This window comes from Laccaria bicolor, genomic scaffold (genome assembly GCF_000143565.1).
Source record: "Laccaria bicolor S238N-H82 LACBIscaffold_3 genomic scaffold, whole genome shotgun sequence".
NCBI lineage: Eukaryota > Fungi > Basidiomycota > Agaricomycetes > Agaricales > Hydnangiaceae > Laccaria > Laccaria bicolor.
This window is the reverse complement of record NW_001889874.1, coordinates 177,692-196,388: the sequence shown is the minus strand read 5'-3', so window position 1 is coordinate 196,388 and position 18,697 is coordinate 177,692. Positions and strand designations below refer to the sequence as shown.

Sequence of the window (18,697 nt, the reverse complement as noted above, 5' to 3'; positions counted from 1 at the left end):
GAGATGGTGGGAACTGACTATGAAATAGAAAGGGAGGACAGCCTAGTCTTGAAAGAGATCATGTTGAGGTTGGCTATGGTCAGACATAGATGAGTCCTCAGAGATATGCAAGAGTGTTGGATATGATGAGAACATGACTTAAGCAGGTCAAAGAGAAGGTCAGAACAAGACAACTTGGGCATGAGTTTTGACATGTCAGTGTAGCCTCTTCTTACTTTCTATCATTCCCTGGATGGTACAAAGGCTGAATGATGAAGAGCTGTTTTGGCTAGAGTCAGTTGCTCTGAAACATTGAGCTATATCCCCATGTACCTGGATAGATACAGGGACAATATCAGGAAAGCAGACCACAAGCTTTAAAAGTGCACACTACAAACTTTTGTAGTCTGAAAAAGCAGACACTACAAGCCTTTGTAATGAAAAGAGCAAGAGTACAAACATTTGTAGTCCACAAAGCACACACTACAAACATTGTAATGAAAAAAGCGGACACTACAAACATTTGTAGTCCAAAAAGCGGACACTACAAACATTTGTAGTCTAAAAAGCGCACACTACAAACATTGTAATGAAAAAAGCGGACACTACAAGCCTTTGTAATGACAAAGGCAAAGACTACAAATATTTGTTGTCCAAAAAGCGGACACTACAAATATTTGTTGTCCAAAAAGCGGACACTACAAACTTTTGTAATGAAAAAAGTGAAGACTACAAACTTTAGTAGTGAAAAAAGCGCACACTAGTAACTTTTGTAGTGAAAAAGCGGACAGTACAAACCAAACTGATATTATGTAATGACTTTCCCAATTAGGAAATATGCGAACATTGTCATAAACAATGACAACACTAAGCTAGCCACTAACTCCAGTGGCCCAAAGAGCGTGGGAAACAGTTCCCAACCTAAATGTGAGCTGTGCCTGACAAATATATGTAAACAAACTTCGAAATGAGGGTTTTCTGCCTTCCTCTTCCTAAATAAAAATAGATTATGGTTCCTGATACCATGGTATGGTATGAGGGTGCATGGTATGGTATGAGGGTGCATGGTATGGTATGATATTTTGATAATCAAGACTCTTAGGACAACAAGACTTGATTCCATTTCCAATTAACAAAAAATATATTTAACCTATTATTGAAAGGATTCATATTAATGGCTTTTTAGAAATGAAAAAACCCTCAATTGAACTGATTTCCAAAGGTTGGAGTTGACTATCTAGCCTCCACTTGGAGTTGGAAATCTTAGAAAAAACCTGAAGAACCTTTCCACTTTTCTTTGCTTCTCAATGACCACTTCATCCCAATAGATGTGGTATTGTTTGATTTGGATGAATATTTGTTCAAATAGAAAGGACTGGGAAAGATATGTATCATTAAATGGCTTTGGATGCATGAGAAAGCTGGAATAAAGCCTATTTAAGCTCATTTTCAATAGATGGTTTGGACTATCTAGCCTCAATTTGTAGCTCAATATCTCAAGAAAAACATGGAGAACCACCCCACAAAAAATGGTACCCAATGGACCAGTATTGCAGCCTGCAGAAATAATTTATTTCTTTTGGAAAAGGACCCCAGACACCCAGTGACAGCTTTGGTATGATGGTATGAAGTGGTATCATACCATCTGGTATGGTATGGTAACTTGGTATTGGTATGAGTGGGATATGGTATGAGTTTTCCATTCCATGGTACCATGGTATTGGTATGGTGCTCACATACCACTCTGGAATGGGTACCATTGAGGTACCCTTAAATCAAAGAATTCATATACCTCATAGGTACCCTAAAATGGGTGACTGAAGTGGTTGGTCCAGAATTCAGCATAAGCAGCCACTGATGCATGAAAGCTGTATGTTCCATTAACAACAGCATTTGAAAATGTTTGGTCAACATGTAGAGATTTTCCAACTTTCAAATATTTTGCATTATTAAGGTATACCCGTGTCCGAGAGCCTCCAACTTGAGGGTAATTTTCATGATCAGCAAAATAGTGAGTTTTGCAACTAGAACATTTTCCACTCAGAATCACAACATCTTTAAAGACTTCAGAACCTTTAATAAGAGTTGTTGTGGCAATTTCATTAGGATCTGACTGTTGCAAAATAGCATGTCCTCGACATTTAACATCAGAACAAACATTTGATGGTGGGCAAATAATCATGATTGCTTGAATTTCCTTTTTTGAAATTGGTTGAAGTCTTTGAATTGGCCTTCCATCACTCCCAAAGGAATTAAGACCCAATAAATCAGCACAGTTATTGAGCTTTGTTGCAATGCTGGTTATAATTTGGTTTTCAGGAAGTGATTTCATGTTTTCTGACCGTTTAAACAATGTTTTGAATTTTGGTTTTGGAGTCTGCTTTTCAACTTCACGAGCCAGTGATTTTAACCAGGAGCTCAAATTTACTCGTTTTTCATCTGAAAGCTGGGGATTTTGCTGACATTGATGCAGATTTAATAAATCTGTGTTTTCAACTGTACTAAACAACAACATCAACACAGTTGCAAGTGTAATTTTTGAGCTAAAATTGTGTGCAATAAACTCATTGAACACTTTGAATGAAATATCTGGAAATGCTTGTTCATCTAAAGCATTGGCTCCAGGGCACAGAAACATCAGAACCATCAAAGGACCAAGCATTTTTAAAAGCATAAACAAGTGCAAAATTGCAAAGGTCAGACAGTGAGCTGGAAGCATCCAGCTTAAATGATCACTAAAGGAAAAAAGAGAACAGTTGTGAACACACTTATACAAATACAAAAAAAACATTGAGATGAGTCCAAAATCTACCTACCCACTAGCAGCAACTTTTTTCTTCTTGTGGCTCTTTTTCTTATTATCAACCTGCTCTGTGACCACTTCTTTCTGCTTCAACTCTCTTTGGTCTCCCTTCCCAACACCTGAGCCTGAGCCTGATCCTTGCTTCTTTTCTTTCTCCTTCTCCTTTGCACCCTTTGCAGACTTGGCAGCAGATTTCGTCATGGACTTGACTACTTTCTTGCCTTTCTGCTTTTTAGGCCATTCTTCCAAGTCTACAAGAGTGTACTTCAACTTTGTGACACCCCAAAGCTCAAGGTCTGATTTAGAATTGGGATCACCCTCCAGCCAAGCCAGCATATCTTCATAGCCCTCAGCAGTTGGAAAGAGTTTGGCATAAGAATTATGCCAGGTAGTTTTTGCCACAAAAAGACCAATAATTTCAGTCTTATTTGGATACTTGCCAACATCTGCTGGCCACTTGCGCCCAGCAACCATGTCAGCAATCTGAGCATGAATCTTATGGATGTGTATGTAATGTTGATACATAACTGAAGACCAGGGCTTGTATCATAGCAGAGAGATTCATTGATCAGCAACCCAGCTGCTTTAAGTCTATGGAGTAAATTCTCATCAATAGTGCGTTTGGCACCAGATGGCACAGAAACGTCCATGGGAGTATCAGGACGAGAACGAGAAGTATCAGGATGAGAACGAGATTCAGAAAATGCATAACGGGACATAGACCCAGAATGAGACTCAGATACTACAGAGCGAGACATTGAACCAGAGATGTGAGTGGAGGGGGGGTAAGAAGATCCCATAGAAAATAAAGAGTTGTTTGGAAGGCACTTTAAATGTAAAATAAGAAAATGAAAACAATAAGTACCAATAATAAAACTTACAAATAAAATATGGCATTCATTATCCAACAAAGAATTGTCATAGTGACCCATTAGATTCCACTGCCAAGTACCAGACAAGTTAGATTGCAAAAAAACATGAGCAGCTTTAAAATAATTAGTAAATTCAAAGTGTTGAATATTTGCCTTCACCCACCTTTGACACTCTCAAGCTGATTAGCTACTTTCTTCAAAACAACCCCAGATTCCAGAGGAGGAAGAGTAGAGATACGAAAGATGGTGTTGGCAGGAAGTAAAGGATCAGGAATAACATTAAGCTCAACGGGGTCTTTGTAAACCAGATAAGCAAAAATCTTGTAGTCCACTTGAGAACTGCCTGTAAAAAAACGTTCACCAGAATGAACCTTAGGAAAATCGGCATGGTTTAAGGTGTTTCCCAATGCCCTTCCATGTAAAAAACCCCCTGTTGTGCGTGAAGACCCAAGTGCTGGTGGGCTCCCTTCTAATTCCATATCAACATCTATAATATAAGCAAGTCAGAAATTGAAAGACAAAAAATTAAAAAAGTATATTACCCTGATCAGCAACAGGGGCATGGAGAGAGGTAACTAATACACATATATATAAATTAAAATACAAGATATGGGAAATGTATATACCTGGGCCTGTTCCCAACATCTCAAGGTCAGTGATGAGCTTTTCACTGCCTTGGGAATGTTCAGAAGCAGCTGCTGGACTGGGGCCCTTGTCGTTGCCCACAGCACTGGTGTGGATGGTGTTGGCATCGTTGGTGTTGGTGTTGTCGTCGTTGGCACCTTCGTGCATGGTGCTGGTGCTGGTGTTGGTGTTGGCATGGCTGGCATTGGCGTGGCTGGCGTTGGTGTGGCTGGTGTTGGTGTTGGCATCGTAGGCGTTGGTGTTGGTGTTGGTGTCGTTGTTGGTGCTGGCGTTGGCGTGGCTGGCGTTGGCATTGACGTCGTTGGCATTGACGTCGTTGTTGGTGCTGGCATCGTTGTTGGTGCTGGCACAGGCGTTGGCGTTGGCGTTAGAGCCGTGGGTGCTGGTGTCGGCGCCTGTGGTGTTGGTATTGGCATTGGCGTTGTCTTCGTTGTTGCTGTCATCTTGGTCTTCTTCGTCACTGGCGTTGTCGTCCCCGCTGTCTCCGTTGCTGGCTTTGCTGTCCGCATGGTCGTTGCCGCTGTCAGCGTTGACATGGGCGTCGTCTTCATTGTCGTCCCCATCATTGTCATTGTCGTCTTCGTTGGCGTCGTCTTCGTTGTCATCCCCATTGCTGTCGTTGTCGTTGTCCTGGCTGGCACTGCTGCTGTCCTCGTTGGCACCACCGTCGTCCTCGCTGCTCGTTTCCGAGCTGGTGGTATTGTCGTCCTCGTCGTCCATCTGTGGCTCCTTCATGGGGGCATCATTGTCGTGACGATGCACCCGGGCGCTAGCGATAGTTGGCAGGGGCGGCATATGGGACGCCTTGGGATCGCGGATTCGTTCTGGGGGGGCAATGGTGATGCCACTTGTGACGAGCTTTCGCTCGGCCCTGCAAATGTTAATAGAATTAAAAATAAAAGAAAAGAAAGGGGGGGAGGGTGCTTACGGGGTGAGTTTGGCAGGAGATGCCTGGCTGGCGTCCTCAGCAGCCTTGTCGGTGCTCATTTTCCTGTAATCGGGGCCCATCGGCGTTATTGATGGTGGGCGATCGACGTAGATGGGGTACGCACCTCGTTTTCTTCCCCTTCTTTGTCTTCCCCCCTCTCTTCTTCCCTGTTTTCGTTCCTCTCGCCACCTCCTGCATTGCTTCAGGCTGTGCGGGCGTGTCGTCGGGTTCCTCCTGATGTTTCTTCTGGCGCTTGCTTGCCTGGTCACCAGCGTTGGACAGTCCTCGCTTGCGGACAGGCGAATGGGCGCATACATGGCCGCTGCGCGAGGCCTTGTCGTCGGCACGGGTATGGGGTGGCATGGATTCGAGGTGGGAGTGGTTGGTTGATGGCAGTGGTGGTTGACGGTGGTGGTTGTGGTAAGAAAGAAGTGTCGTGGCAACACTTCAGTCACAGTTACCATGTTTGGGACGCAAGAGGCCGTGGGCCGTGAGGGTGGGATACATTTTCCCATGGTAGTATATCTAACAAAGCCGGTTTGGTCCAGTTGGCTTTAGTGCTGTTTGCGTACGTGTAGTCTCAAGTTCAATCCTTCGAGAATGCAACATTTAATTTTTACTTTTAATATAGTAAGGACACTACAAATGCTACTGAGTTTCTATTCAATAGTTTCTAGTACTGTTTGTATGTATTCTAATGGTTTCCATGGAATCCATATGGACTTGTTCCATGGAATCCATGTGGACTTGTTCCATGGAATCCATGGTGGATATGCCTGCATTCCATATGGAATCCAGGTGGAATGGCAATGGATTCCATATGGAATTGACCATTCCATGATCATTCCACATGGAATCCATGATGTCCATGGAACAACAAATTGGCTGTGGTCTCAGCCAAGATTCATTCCATGGATTCCACATGGAATTGGTGATGGATTCCATGGATTCCACATGGAATCCATATGGATTAACCTGGGGAAGGTAAAGACCTCTGAATAAAGTGGACACTACACAGTTCTGTAATGAAAAAAGGGGACACTACACAATTTTGTAATGAATAAAGCGGACACTACAAAGTGTTGTAATGAATAAAGTGGACACTACACAATTTTGTAATGAAAAAAGCGGACACTACAAGGTGTTGTAATGAAAAAAAAGCGGACACTACACAATTTTGTAATGAATAAAGCAGACACTGCACATTTTTTCAATGAAAAAAGCCAACACTACACACATTTCTAATGAAAAAAGCGGACAATACACAATTTTGTAATGAATAAAGCGGACACTACAAACCAAACTGATATTATGTAATGACTTTCCCAATTGGGAAATATGCGAACATCGTCATTAACAATGACAACACCCTGCTAGCCATTAACTCTTCTGGCCCAAAAAGCGTGGGAAATGGTTCCCCACCCAAATGCGCAATGTGCCTGACATCAGGTGTGTCAGAAAAAAGTGTAACGCTTTTCTTAATTAGGAAATGGCCCAATTAGGAAATAGTGCACACATCATCATTCACAATGACCACACCATGCTAGCCATTAACTCTTCTGGCCCAAAAAGCGTGGGAAATGGTTCCCCACCCAAATGTGCACTGTGCCTGACATCAGGTGTGTCAGAAAAAAGTGTAATGCTTTTCTTAATTAGGAAATGGCCCAATTAGGAAATAGTGCGCACATCAATGCATATACTACACATGGGTCAAAGCTATTGGTAAATATCTGTCAACAAACATCCCAATGAGGGTATTCTGCCTACAAAATAATAGGTAAATTCCCTATCCCCTATATTAAAAAAAATCCCAAGTTTTTCTCTTAAATATAGGACCCCAGACACCCCTTGTAGCTGAAAAAATATATCCTTAGTAAACCCTAGCTGCAAAATATATCCCAAGTCCATCCTAGACAAGAAATATATTTCTACATTGTGACAGTCACAATTCAGGGTCCAGGCATAAAAAATATATTTGGAGTCCATTCCAGTGAGGAAATATCTTTTGGGGTGTGTGACACACTAGAAATATATTTAGTGTGACATTGGACAACAAAATATATTTAGGTAAAAGTGGAGATATACAAGCCCCAGAATATATACAATATAGATATACACCCTGACATTTAGTCCTGTAGTATTCATGGAGTTTGCAAGACTAATAGTCAGTTGTCAGTGGGTGACTGAAGTGCCAAAATAGCACAAAATGACCATTTTCTGGAGGCTCTACAAGCATAACCGCTCAGTATTTTTAACTAATTCTTTGATAGGCTCATTCAGGTTGACCAGAGGTATGTTCTGGCTACCTCCCCAGTTAGCGCATATTTTTTTTTTTCAGAGATGCCAAAAATGGCCTCCAGCTTTCACTGAAATTAGTCCATACCAAGGGAAGTGTAACACAACTACATAATGTAAAAGAATACACAAATACATTTGAGCTACAATAGATTCTTAGAAAGAACCAGAAAAATGAACCAACCTTCATTCTTTTTGCACTCAACTGTATGTACGTGAGGTAATATTTAGTTTCTGTGGTACAATAAATTTTTCAAAAAAAGACTGGTCTTGCGTTGTGGACCAATTAGGACCAGTCGAAAAGGGTCCAGTTGTGGTCCCTTAATATCTGGATTGGTCTGGACCAGTTGCAGTTGCCAGTTGCCTTGTTTTGAGGTAAAAAATCGGACTAGACTGGACTTTCAAACACTACTTGTATGTCACTTTATACTCCCATTCTTGACAGGCTGCTGATGAGTATGCACTGGGTTTATTGACTGGTCTAGCAGAAGTAGTGTGATGCCTCACAGCTATGGAGGGGAGGCTGCACACAATTGAGGCCACTGCCCTTAATTCCAGACTGATATCACGAAACACCCGAAATCAGCCCCATTTCACCCTGCTCCATAAAACTGTATGTTCCTTTCAAATTGGTCCATAATGTATCTGAGCCATCCCTTCAGGTCCCAGGAAGTGGTTTGGATCTCTCCAGGGCCTTGCTTCTAATGCTGACAGGGGAAGATTAAATCAGCCAGCACAGCCCCAGCTGTTGGGGACCTACCTCCAAACTTTATGCTGGACTTCACAACTTACACCAACCATGACATACTCCATCTTATTATCTTTGACAATGAAAGCTTTGGTATCATCACGGCAGATGATGTGGCAACCCATCAAATCAAACTCATTGAATACTTGTCTCACCATTAACCTGGATGTGGGAATGGTCACATTATATATTTAGTACTACTGACAAGACACATTGTACTTCTTGTGAAAATCTACATCACCCAGTCCAAATGGCCTTCAGTAAATTAGAGCCCATTAGAGCACCATTAGAGTGCATTAGAGTGCCATTAGAGTGCATTAGAGTGCATTAGAGCACCATAGAGCACCATTAGAGAGCATACCTTGGAGCCCCATTAGGTGAGCTTGGGGTGTCTTTAGTGAATGTATATACTGTTATGGAGTGACAACTAAATTTCCTGGCACTTGTGGTTTGCAGAGATACAGAGCATACAAAATGAATTGAGGGAAATGTATTGTCAATTCCCTCCTCTTCAGTGTCAGTGTCTTTCAGACCTTCTGGAAATAGAGCCATGAACTTGTCAAGTAGTTGATCAGGTAGATGTTGATCCAGAGTGCTATCAATGAAGGCAAGATTTCTTCCATCCTTGCAGTTGATTCACAGTCTCTGACTAAGAAGAAATAAGTACCTCTTCAAACACAGAACAGAACTTAAATACTTACGGTTCATGACCACTAGTGGTGTATTTTGTATACTGTGATCTGGCCTTTCTGACACCTGACTCTAGAACCTGTTTGACCTGAAAAAAAGCAAGATGAACCCAAGATTTCCCTTATGCACTTCTGAAATGTTGCCATATCCTTTGGAATAATGGCATGCATGGCCTTCTTCCTGTCTTTCTCTGTCCAAATAAACCCTGCCTCCCAAGCCTGAGACTTGTCAGTGTAATGTTGTTTTATAGGAAACTTTTGATTGTCTTGGTGGGAACGATCATAATTGGTGTCGATGATCACCAAGGGAACCTCTGTATCTGAGGGGGGAGGTGCACCCTTGACATTGTCGTCATTACTGGCATCACTCTCATCTTTGATGTTGGTACAAGGAGAGGGGGCCTGCTGTCAGAATATGCACTGGAAGTAGAACCCACATTGAGAAGAGTCCTGTTCATAATGTGCAGGGTGAGAGAGAGGCTGGCTTGGAGGAAAGAGGAACAAGACAAGGTTGCCAAGATCCATGACATCTTTCTGCCATGAAAGTGCTACACATTCACATTAGCAGAGTAGCTGAAGGGAGAGAAGTTAAACATACTTGAGGTGAAGACAATCAAAGAAGCGATCTGACTCATGAAGGTCATGGCACTTGATTTGAGCAGGCAATGATAATCTTTTCAGTGCACCCACTGAAAACATCATGGAGAAAGATACCAGAAACTGTCTCTGAAGAACATCTATAGCAGGGATGACATTGCTGATGATTTGATGGCCAATGGGAGTATCTATTAGGTAGTGTGAGTGTCAGCCTGATGGTACAAAGAGAGAACTGACTTGTGTCTGGGTTTTGAATCACCATGCAAGGACGTCCAAGAACTTCACCTGACATTTCAGTCACCAAAGTCTTCTTTCCTGCCATCACTATCAGCATAAGCAGGTATATAGATCCTAGTGTGATGTGAGCTTGTCATGAAAACACAAATACATATCAGACATACCAGCTCTTGCAAGACCAGCTAATTTGCTGCCTTGAGTTGCCCACTTCTGCTTGGTATCCAAAGTTACATTTTTGAAGTCTGAAAGGAAGTGAGCTCTTTACACTCCTCCACCTATTCCTACCAGACTCCTACTGGACTTCCAGATTGCTACCAGACTGGACTAGGACTGGGACAATTTTTATGTTGGCTGATCACCATACAAATTTTGTGTCCCTGTCCTAGTGGAGTCCTAGTAAATTCCTACTGGAATGGTCAAGGGGAAAAGGGCAGTGAGCGGGAAAGCACGAAACTTGCATGGTACATTGTTGCCCTGTTTGTCACATCATCAGTTCCTTATTATGCTGTTTAGCAAAATCAAAGTCGTGAAAGACATCAATGACAATCCGAAAGTGACGGGGAAGGGAAAAAGGGCAGTGAGGGGGAAGGGAAAGGGCACAAAATGTGCACACTACATCCACCTGCCATGTCACCACCACTTACTGCTCACATTTTCTAGGAAAATGGCCACTGCTGCTCATACAGCACACAAGAGGGGGGAAGGTATGTTGTCCCACCTGCCACATCATCATATGCTCACGTTGTTTAGCCAACCAACTGCCCACATAAAGATGAGTGCCCACATCCAAAGACAAGCACCCACAGATAACGACCAGTGCCCACATTCAAAAGAGGACAAACACCGCCCACACAACATGACTGCCCATGTAGGACAACAACTGCCTACAGAGGATAAGGGCAACCCATGTGACAGGACAATGACAACCACGTGGTGATGACACATTGATGACAACCACAATAGGCGCCAAAGGCCATGATGACCACCCAACATAATGACCACATGCAACAACAATGACCACATACAAACAAGAACAACCACCCATGTATAAAAATGACTGTCCACACCCACATACAACAATGCCTGCCCACATATGACAAAGACTACCCATGCATGACAATCACTGACCACCCACATTCACAAATGCCCCCTCACATACGACAGCCAGCACCCATGAACACTCAGGTGCCACATCATCATCATTGATTTTAGTACACCATGTGAGTACTACCACTGTCTCCCCTCTCCACCACACCATACCATACCTACCACTCCCTCCCCCTCCCTCACACTCCCTCCCTTTATCACTCTGCTCCACACTCTCCCCCTTCCTTCCCTCTCCCCACCCCTCACTCCCTCACTTCCCCTTTCTGACAACATGAGTAGAATACTTTTTTTTTGTATATAATTATGTGTATAGTTACCAATACAACATCAATGTTCAAATATAAGCTTTTTGTATGAAACTTCGAGGTCTGACTTGAAAGTAAGGATTGTTGTCATTTGTTGTTTGGTAGCCATGTCGCCCACAGCAATGAGGCACCTTCCATTCCATTGATGTGGCCAGCACTCATTCATGTGGTGACGTGGCATTGCCATGTTGTCGTTGGTGTGGTGGTTGCACATCATTGTTGGTGTGGTGGTTGTGGGTAGTGTTCACAGGTCCAGTCTACAGGACTGAAAATATACATAGGACTGAACTGGACTGAACCATGGTCCAGTCTTTTTCCAGTTGCAGTTGCCCACATTTGTGGTCAGTCCAGTTGCCAGTTGCCATGTTTTTGTAAAAATTTAAAAACTGAAAATGACTGGTTTAGACTGGTTGCAATTGGTCTTTCATCCCATCACATGTTGGACCTTGATCACACACATTTCTACTTAATTTTTGGTCCCTCAATCATCCCGAAAACATGTTCAATGTAAAGCCATCTACTTTTTCTGTCTGCCTTTTTGCTTATATCCTCTCCCAGTATTTATTGAGGGATTACCTCACTGGTAAAAGACTGCAGGCTTCACCTGAAGACCTCCCAGCACCTCCATCCTTCTTTGAAATCAATCTTTTTGTTGAATTCACATACGTTCTGGGAAGTCCAACATGCATGCATGAAATTTTTTTGACCACTGGCAACCTATGTTGTATGTGATGAAAATCCATGATAATGTGACACCGACGAGGGCCAAAAAAATAAGATAGTCAATATTGCAATATCTAGACGAAAGAATTAGCACTAAAACCAATTCAAGCAAAGCTACAACCTACTTTTCTCCTTTCTGAAGATCACCTGCCCCATTCCTCTGCACCAGTGCATGTCTTGAGCAGAAAACAATGCCAGTTCCTGATATGGCATATCCAGGTGTACATTGAGTCTGTGCTCTAATGATAACTCCATGCTCAGACTCACATGTATTGATCTATACGAAAATATGAGGTTTTATCAGTGCCCCCCTAATTCCTGCAGGAATCCGGTCATTCCAGAGGAATGAAATTTGGCAGGGAGGCCTGCTATTTTCTTCAATCCAGTGCCTTTTTTGGTAGTTTTCAATGAGATGGAGGGTATCCCACCTGCCATCTTGTCTTTTTTTCTCATTCTTTTTTCTTTCTTCTTCTGAAACTAAACAAGGTGGCATAGAATGCCACACGCCATCTCATTTGTTCGTCTTTTGTTATACAGACTTGTAGACTAGAATTATTAATTAAATTAAAATTTCCGAAAATGGAAATGGGGAACCCTTTGCCCTGTATTTCGTGAGATTGCTCTTTCCTATGTCTAAGAAGTGTATATCAGTATAAGAGTGTGTATATTAGTGTAAATGTACCTAGTCCAGTCCCATTCCAGTGGATTCTGGCAGGAATGGTGGGGCACTGTAAAGTACTGGAAAATATCAGTATCACAACCTCAAAATCAAATAAGGAAAGCACGTACCTCAGGCTGGTCAACATAGTCCTTGATGAATGTTTGATATGCAGACTACTCAACCTAAGGCCCTGAACCAGGCATCAACTCAACATCTTTTGAGCCACATTTGCCTTTTAGTTTGAAGTTTGCATCCACAGATATATATAGAATGTACAGGAACCTTATGAGATGATTAGTCTGCTGAAGTAACCAGAAATGTGTAGCTAAAGAAACACACATAAGCAGGCCCACCTCTGCCCAATTATCAGGCAGGCTTTTGCCAGGGTGTGGGCATGCTGGACATTCAACTGTTAAGCTGCCTGGAGATGTAGCCACTATACCCTCTGGGTCATGGCCACGTCCACTGTGTTTCAATGCCATGAGATTGTGCCAAAGCCAGAAAACCCAATGAATTTCCTTATAACGATGCTAGATAAACAATTTTGTTAGTTTGCAAGACAAACAGAATAGTTAATAAATTAGTACTTACAATCATGTCTGAAACATTTGCATTATCTGTTTTTTGCAGCAAAAGATGATAGAAGTCATATAGATTCCCCTTACCCTGAAGGGTATGCTCATGAAATGTGTTGAGGCAATCAAACGTGAAGACAGTATTGAGCCACGATGACGTTGCAGAGAACCACCCCTGACGAAGTAGCTGGGTTATCCTATCAAGCGCCTCATCTCTCAGGCATCTACAATAGTTGACGTTCCGGTGTGAATACCAGACATATCAAAAACTTGGAAGGTCAGAGGCCCTGGAGACTGGCAAGGGCAGATTGATCCTCCATGTCCAAGGTTCTTAAGGCAATCTCTGTCAAAAACGTCCCCTGTCCATTTCTAAGATAACGACATCTGCATTAAGCTTCATGTACTCTGGATTTTCAAATGAGACGTACCTCAATTCAGTGTAGGGGCGCATGCTGATGAGCCAGCACAATGCAGGCCCAACAACGGAGGCAACATCCACCTGAACAGTCTTTACACCAGTATATCCCAACATCCTTCTGGCATGAAAAGCAGTATTCGTGTCCCAGGAAATTGCCGAGCCCATCATGCCACAAAATCTCATCAAAATGTTGACAACATTTGTGTTGTGCAAGGATAACCACTGTAAGAGTCGAGACTTCAAGACAGGGCATTCAGTAGATACACAATGGAAGGTAAAAAGTCCACATAGTCAATGTATCATAAGGCCAACCCAATGGGCCCAATATTATTTGACACTATTTGACTTTAACTTGGCCCAATGGCTGTAAACACTAAGTGGGTATTGTTGGGCCCAATGGGATGAAAATAACCAAAGGCTTTGGAAGGGTAGTTGGGCCCAATGGGACAAAATAACAAAAGACTGTGGAAGGGTAATTGGGCCCAACAGTCCACATCCATCTTAATAAGGTCACCACTCCTGCAGCACCAACTGTGGAAACACCTCCAATGAATTGCTGGTCCATTTAGTGTCAGATGCCTTTTGCAACTGAAGCCGAAATTGAGTAAGAACCTGCCATTGCGAGGATCTATATCCAGTAATTTAGCCATTCCTAGCATCCATATCCTTGTCTCTGCTACTGAAGCCAAAATTGAGTAAGAAGCTGCCATTGCAAGCATCCATATCCAGTAATTTAGCCAATCCTAGCAACTGAGGAGTCATCTGTGCAGCAAGTGAGACCATGGTTGTAAGGCAAGAGGGGACGTGGTGAGAGCAGTGCCATCAATCAATCTATTTGAAAGTCCGTGATGTTGTGTTTCGGCTATTGAGGCCTATTTTTGACTCCACCTATGTTTTGTTTCATTGCAATTCTAATTAAATTTACAACAACATGGGGGCTGTGTTTCTACTCATGAGTGCAGAGGGAAATCAACTAGAAGATGGCTCTGACTTGCCACTGCATGGCAAGTCAGTTGTGCATGCAGATGGGTTATAAAATTGCTGAAAAAAAGGGAGAAATGGGCACTGCGTACACAGCAATTAGTGATAAAATTTCACCTGCACCCACATTGCCAGAAGGTGAGCCTTTAGGATTTTGCTGCCTGGCTTTGTTGCCTCATTCATCCAAGTTCTGATTCAAGTTGAAGGCATCTAGGATTATGTCTCTGGAATGCTGCACTCCCTACAAGGAGAATGTTAGCAGACAAATAAAGTCCCAATCAGGATGGCAAGGTGGGGGGGGGTCTGTGGATGGATCGGAGCTTGCTGTGAAATTTTGTCAGAGGTGGTTCAGCTTAGTGAAGAAGAAGGGGCACAAACAGCTAGTAGACAGCACCAAAAACAGTTACCTGACAGAAGGTTCCAGCTTGCCTTCCAGTGTCTAAAAGATTTCAATAACCCATTAAATCTGCTTCAACATGGGTGCACAAATATTGGCTGTGATCAAAGCAATGACCTTGTCCCCAACAAGGGGCACAGAAGTTTTCCTGATCCCAGATAAATTGTTACAATACAGCTTGGCACTGCTGTAGCTCCTTCTCAGAAAGCCCACCAGCCACTAACTCTGACAAGCTGCTTGCAATGCCCCCAGTTGCAGTATGAGTGCTTGGATTAACCCTTGATGTTGAGGGCAATTCTTGAAGCTGGGTGGGCTGCACTGCAGCAGCCAGAACAGTGCCTGCCTTTGGTGCAGTACTTTACACTCCCCAGAGTATTCCATATGGACTCCATGGAAGGGGGATGGATTCCACAAATATCAGATGGATTCCATGGAATGGTTGATGGAATCCATACTTTGGCCAGATGGATTCCATGGAATGGTTGATGGAATCCATACTTCCCCCAGATGGATTCCATGGAATGGTTGATGGAATCCATGCTTTTTCCAGATGGAATCCATACTTTTTTTAGATGGATTCCATACCATTTTCAGGGTGGAATCCATGGTAAGTTCCAACTTAGAAAGTGGGCTGTTTGAAATATTGCTAAGTCATTATTCATACTGATAACTGTTCAATAAAAATAAAAATATATTGAATAAGACTACATATATTTATTTACTACATTATATATTAAGAGGAGAGGGGGATGGAGGGGGAAGTGATGAAGGGGAGTGGGTGTGGTGGAGAGGGAGAGAGTGGTGGGGAGTATTGAAGGAAGGGGGACACTGGAGGGATGGGGAGCAGAGGGGAGCAAATGGAAGGAAAGGAAGGGGAGGGGAGCAATGGGAGGAGGGGGAGCAATGGGAGGAGGGGGAGCAATGGGAGGAGGGGGAGCAATGGGGGGAAGGGGATGGAGGGGGGGGAAGTGGGTGGAATGATGAGGAAGGGGGACTCACCTGGGCTCGTCATTGCCCATTTCCGTTCACTTTCATGGGCGGTCATCTCCGTTTATCAATGGGGGTGGTCATCGTCCGTTGGTGGTCGTTGTAATTGGGCGGTCGGTGTTGTCGTTTGTGGGCATGTTGTCGTTTTTGGGGTGCTCATGTTGCTGGGCAGTCGTTCACGTGTCTGGGCGGTTGTTTTTGTGGGCGGCGGTCCCCGTTAGTGGGCTATCGTTGTCCTGGGTGGTTGTTCACGTGCATGGGCGGTTGTTTTCGTGGGTGGCGGTCCCCGTTCATGGGCTATCATTGTCCTGGGCGGTTGTTTATATCCATGGGCGGTTGTTTTCATTGGTGCTGGTCTTCGTGCGTGGGCAGTCGTTCACGTTGGTGGGCGCTCGTGTTGGTTGGGGGCGGTCACAGTTGTCGGTTGGGCACGGTGGGCTCGTTTTGGCATCCATGGGGCTGGGTCGCCGTTTGTGGGCACCGGGTGGTGGCTGGTGGGCTTTGTTTTGCTGTTCGTGGGCCACGGATGGTTGCTGGGCGTTGTTTTGGTCAAAAGGGGAGGTGGGAGGGGTTGCTGCTTACCTGGGCACGGCAATGTGCATCATCTGCATCGTCGTTGTCATGAGCGGTGGTGGTTTGAGATGGCGGTGGTGGATGGTGATGGTGGTGGTGGGAGGGAAGAAACGACATGGCAACGTTCCAGCCAAAGCTGTCACGTTTGCAACGCCACATGACCGAGAGTGGTATACATAGACCTTTAGTTTACCATTTAAGAATGCCTGCGTGGCTCAGTTGACTTGAGCACTGCTATTGCTGACGTGGTTGAGGGTTCAATCCTCTTAGGTGTAAAATTTAATTTTTACCTAAATATAGTAAGGACATTATAAATACTGTATTATAATGGTATAATGGTCATTAATTAATCTATGGCTGGAATCCAGATGGAATCCACCTGGAATGGTCCATGGAATCCATCATTCCATCCATATTCCATATGGAATCATATGGAATCCATAGTGACTATGGAATAAAAAAATAGCTGGGGACTCACATAAAAATATTCCATATGGAATATACCGGGGAGTGTAAAGACCTCCTTTGGTGCGGAAGGTAATTCCTGAGGCTGGGCAGGCTGTGCCTCCCCAGCCTGAACAGCCTGGCAATTGTGTAATACATTCCTGGATGTCCCCATAGGACCTCTAAGTGGCACTGCTGATGTTGAAGGAAATTGGGGCAACACTGGGACAGCCTGGGGCAGGGGAGCTGTCTGATGATGGAGGGACAGTGCTGAATGTCAGAAAGATCTCATCATACTGCTAATGAGCTGCTTACTGGAACTCTGGCAGGTAGTGAGTGTTGGGGCTTATTGTCCAGCATGCACTGCATGGCCAATATGCAGGTGCTTTCTTAAATGGGTCGCTGTTGGTATGGGGAATGGTCAGTCTCTAAATCCTTCATTATTCTGGTATTTACACTGGAACAGTCCCCAGAATGCACCAGAATGGAATGGCACTGGAATGAAGTGACTGGAATGGACACTAAAATTGCCAAATATGGCAGGTTTTGCATTTTCACATAAAAAATAGTAATAAAATCAGGGATGATGCTCACTATTGGTCATGATGTTGGGGTACTATTTACATGGTCTGTGTGCATGTCCTAATATGGTAATTATTGCAAGTATAGCCATAAATTTAAGAAAAATCAGGGAAAAAATTAATATATATGGTGTAGACTATTCTTAGCAATGTTGGGGTACTGTTGATGGTCTGTGTGTATTTCCTAATATGGTAAATAATGCAAATGTATCCAGAAAATCAGACAAAAAAGGGAGAAAATAATAGACATGATGTAGACTATTGTTGATGATATGGTCTGTGCACATTTCCAAATATGGCAATTGATGCAAATACAGCCAGAAAATCAGGAAAAATCAGAAAAAACCAATAACTATAACATAGACTGTTGTTGACAATGTTGGGGTACTGTTTACATGGTCTGTGCACATTTCCTTATATGGTAATTAATGTAAATATAGCCAGAAAATCAGGAAAAAAACAAAAGAATAGACATAATGTAGACTATTGTTAACAATGTTGCAGTAGTATCTACATGGTCTGTGCACATTTCCAAATATAGTAACTAATACAATGTAGCCAGAAAATGAGATAAAGAGAAGAAAAAAACTATAAAAATGGTACCAACTATTGTTGTCAATGTTGAGGTACTGTTTACATGGTCTGTGCGCATTTCCAAATATGGTAATTAGTCCAAATATACCCAGAAGATCAGAAAAAAAGCATAATAAAGAATAGATATGTTGTAGACTGTTATTGAAAATGTTGCAGTTGTCTGTGCATGTTTCCACATACAGAGGAGTGCAAAAAGAATGGCCATTTTCCAAAGCTTCTACAGACCTAACTGCTCAGTATTTTTGACTGATTCTTTGATAGGCTCATTCAGGTTAACCAGAGGTATATTCTGGCTACCTCCTCAGTTAGTGCATATTTTTTTATTCAGATGCCAAAAATGGCCTCTAGAATAAAAACCTTCTCAAGGCCCCAGCATTTGCTGAAATTAGTCCATACCAAGGGAAGTGTAATACAACTACATAATGTAAAAGAATACACAAATATGTTTGAAGTACAACAGATTCTTGGAAAGAACCAGAAAATGACCCAACCTTCATTCTTTTTGCACCCCTCTGTATAGCAATGAATACAATGCAGCCAGAAAATCAGTAGAAAAAT

The 18,697-nt window shown here is 43.0% G+C and overlaps 5 protein-coding genes across 5 annotated transcripts; 1 reads left to right on the top strand and 4 right to left on the bottom strand.

Annotated features, from left to right (window-relative positions):
* Window positions 1–2,471: 2,471 nt before the first annotated feature.
* Window positions 2,472–5,590, bottom strand: LACBIDRAFT_322414 (uncharacterized protein; the record flags this gene model as incomplete). The annotated part of the gene is made up of 9 exons (XM_001875480.1): window positions 2,472–2,480; window positions 2,501–2,714; window positions 2,796–3,277; window positions 3,664–3,767; window positions 3,818–4,141; window positions 4,197–4,229; window positions 4,281–5,170; window positions 5,228–5,290; window positions 5,352–5,590. The coding sequence occupies 9 exons, from the start codon at window positions 5,588–5,590 to the stop codon at window positions 2,472–2,474; spliced, it is 2,358 nt and encodes a 785-aa protein (XP_001875515.1).
* Window positions 5,591–6,543: 953 nt separating this feature from the next.
* On the top strand, window positions 6,544–7,597 carry LACBIDRAFT_322413 (uncharacterized protein; the record flags this gene model as incomplete). The annotated part of the gene is made up of 8 exons (XM_001875920.1): window positions 6,544–6,676; window positions 6,775–6,846; window positions 6,884–6,905; window positions 7,219–7,237; window positions 7,266–7,294; window positions 7,366–7,391; window positions 7,498–7,518; window positions 7,566–7,597. The coding sequence occupies 8 exons, from the start codon at window positions 6,544–6,546 to the stop codon at window positions 7,595–7,597; spliced, it is 354 nt and encodes a 117-aa protein (XP_001875955.1).
* Window positions 7,598–8,115: 518 nt separating this feature from the next.
* Window positions 8,116–10,996, bottom strand: LACBIDRAFT_322412 (uncharacterized protein; the record flags this gene model as incomplete). Its single annotated transcript, XM_001875479.1, has 15 exons — window positions 8,116–8,133; window positions 8,315–8,432; window positions 8,476–8,502; window positions 8,632–8,865; window positions 8,972–8,983; window positions 9,090–9,361; window positions 9,397–9,507; window positions 9,650–9,744; window positions 9,794–9,880; window positions 9,958–10,035; window positions 10,438–10,449; window positions 10,535–10,551; window positions 10,598–10,677; window positions 10,869–10,896; window positions 10,953–10,996. 15 exons carry the CDS (start codon window positions 10,994–10,996, stop codon window positions 8,116–8,118), a joined length of 1,233 nt encoding a protein of 410 aa, XP_001875514.1.
* An 867-nt stretch (window positions 10,997–11,863) lies between these two features.
* Window positions 11,864–12,363, bottom strand: LACBIDRAFT_308400 (uncharacterized protein; the record flags this gene model as incomplete). Its single annotated transcript, XM_001875478.1, has 3 exons — window positions 11,864–12,002; window positions 12,054–12,205; window positions 12,361–12,363. 3 exons carry the CDS (start codon window positions 12,361–12,363, stop codon window positions 11,864–11,866), a joined length of 294 nt encoding a protein of 97 aa, XP_001875513.1.
* A 4,443-nt stretch (window positions 12,364–16,806) lies between these two features.
* On the bottom strand, window positions 16,807–17,568 carry LACBIDRAFT_322410 (uncharacterized protein; the record flags this gene model as incomplete). Its single annotated transcript, XM_001875477.1, has 4 exons — window positions 16,807–16,837; window positions 16,900–16,967; window positions 16,999–17,234; window positions 17,559–17,568. The coding sequence occupies 4 exons, from the start codon at window positions 17,566–17,568 to the stop codon at window positions 16,807–16,809; spliced, it is 345 nt and encodes a 114-aa protein (XP_001875512.1).
* Window positions 17,569–18,697: the final 1,129 nt, after the last annotated feature.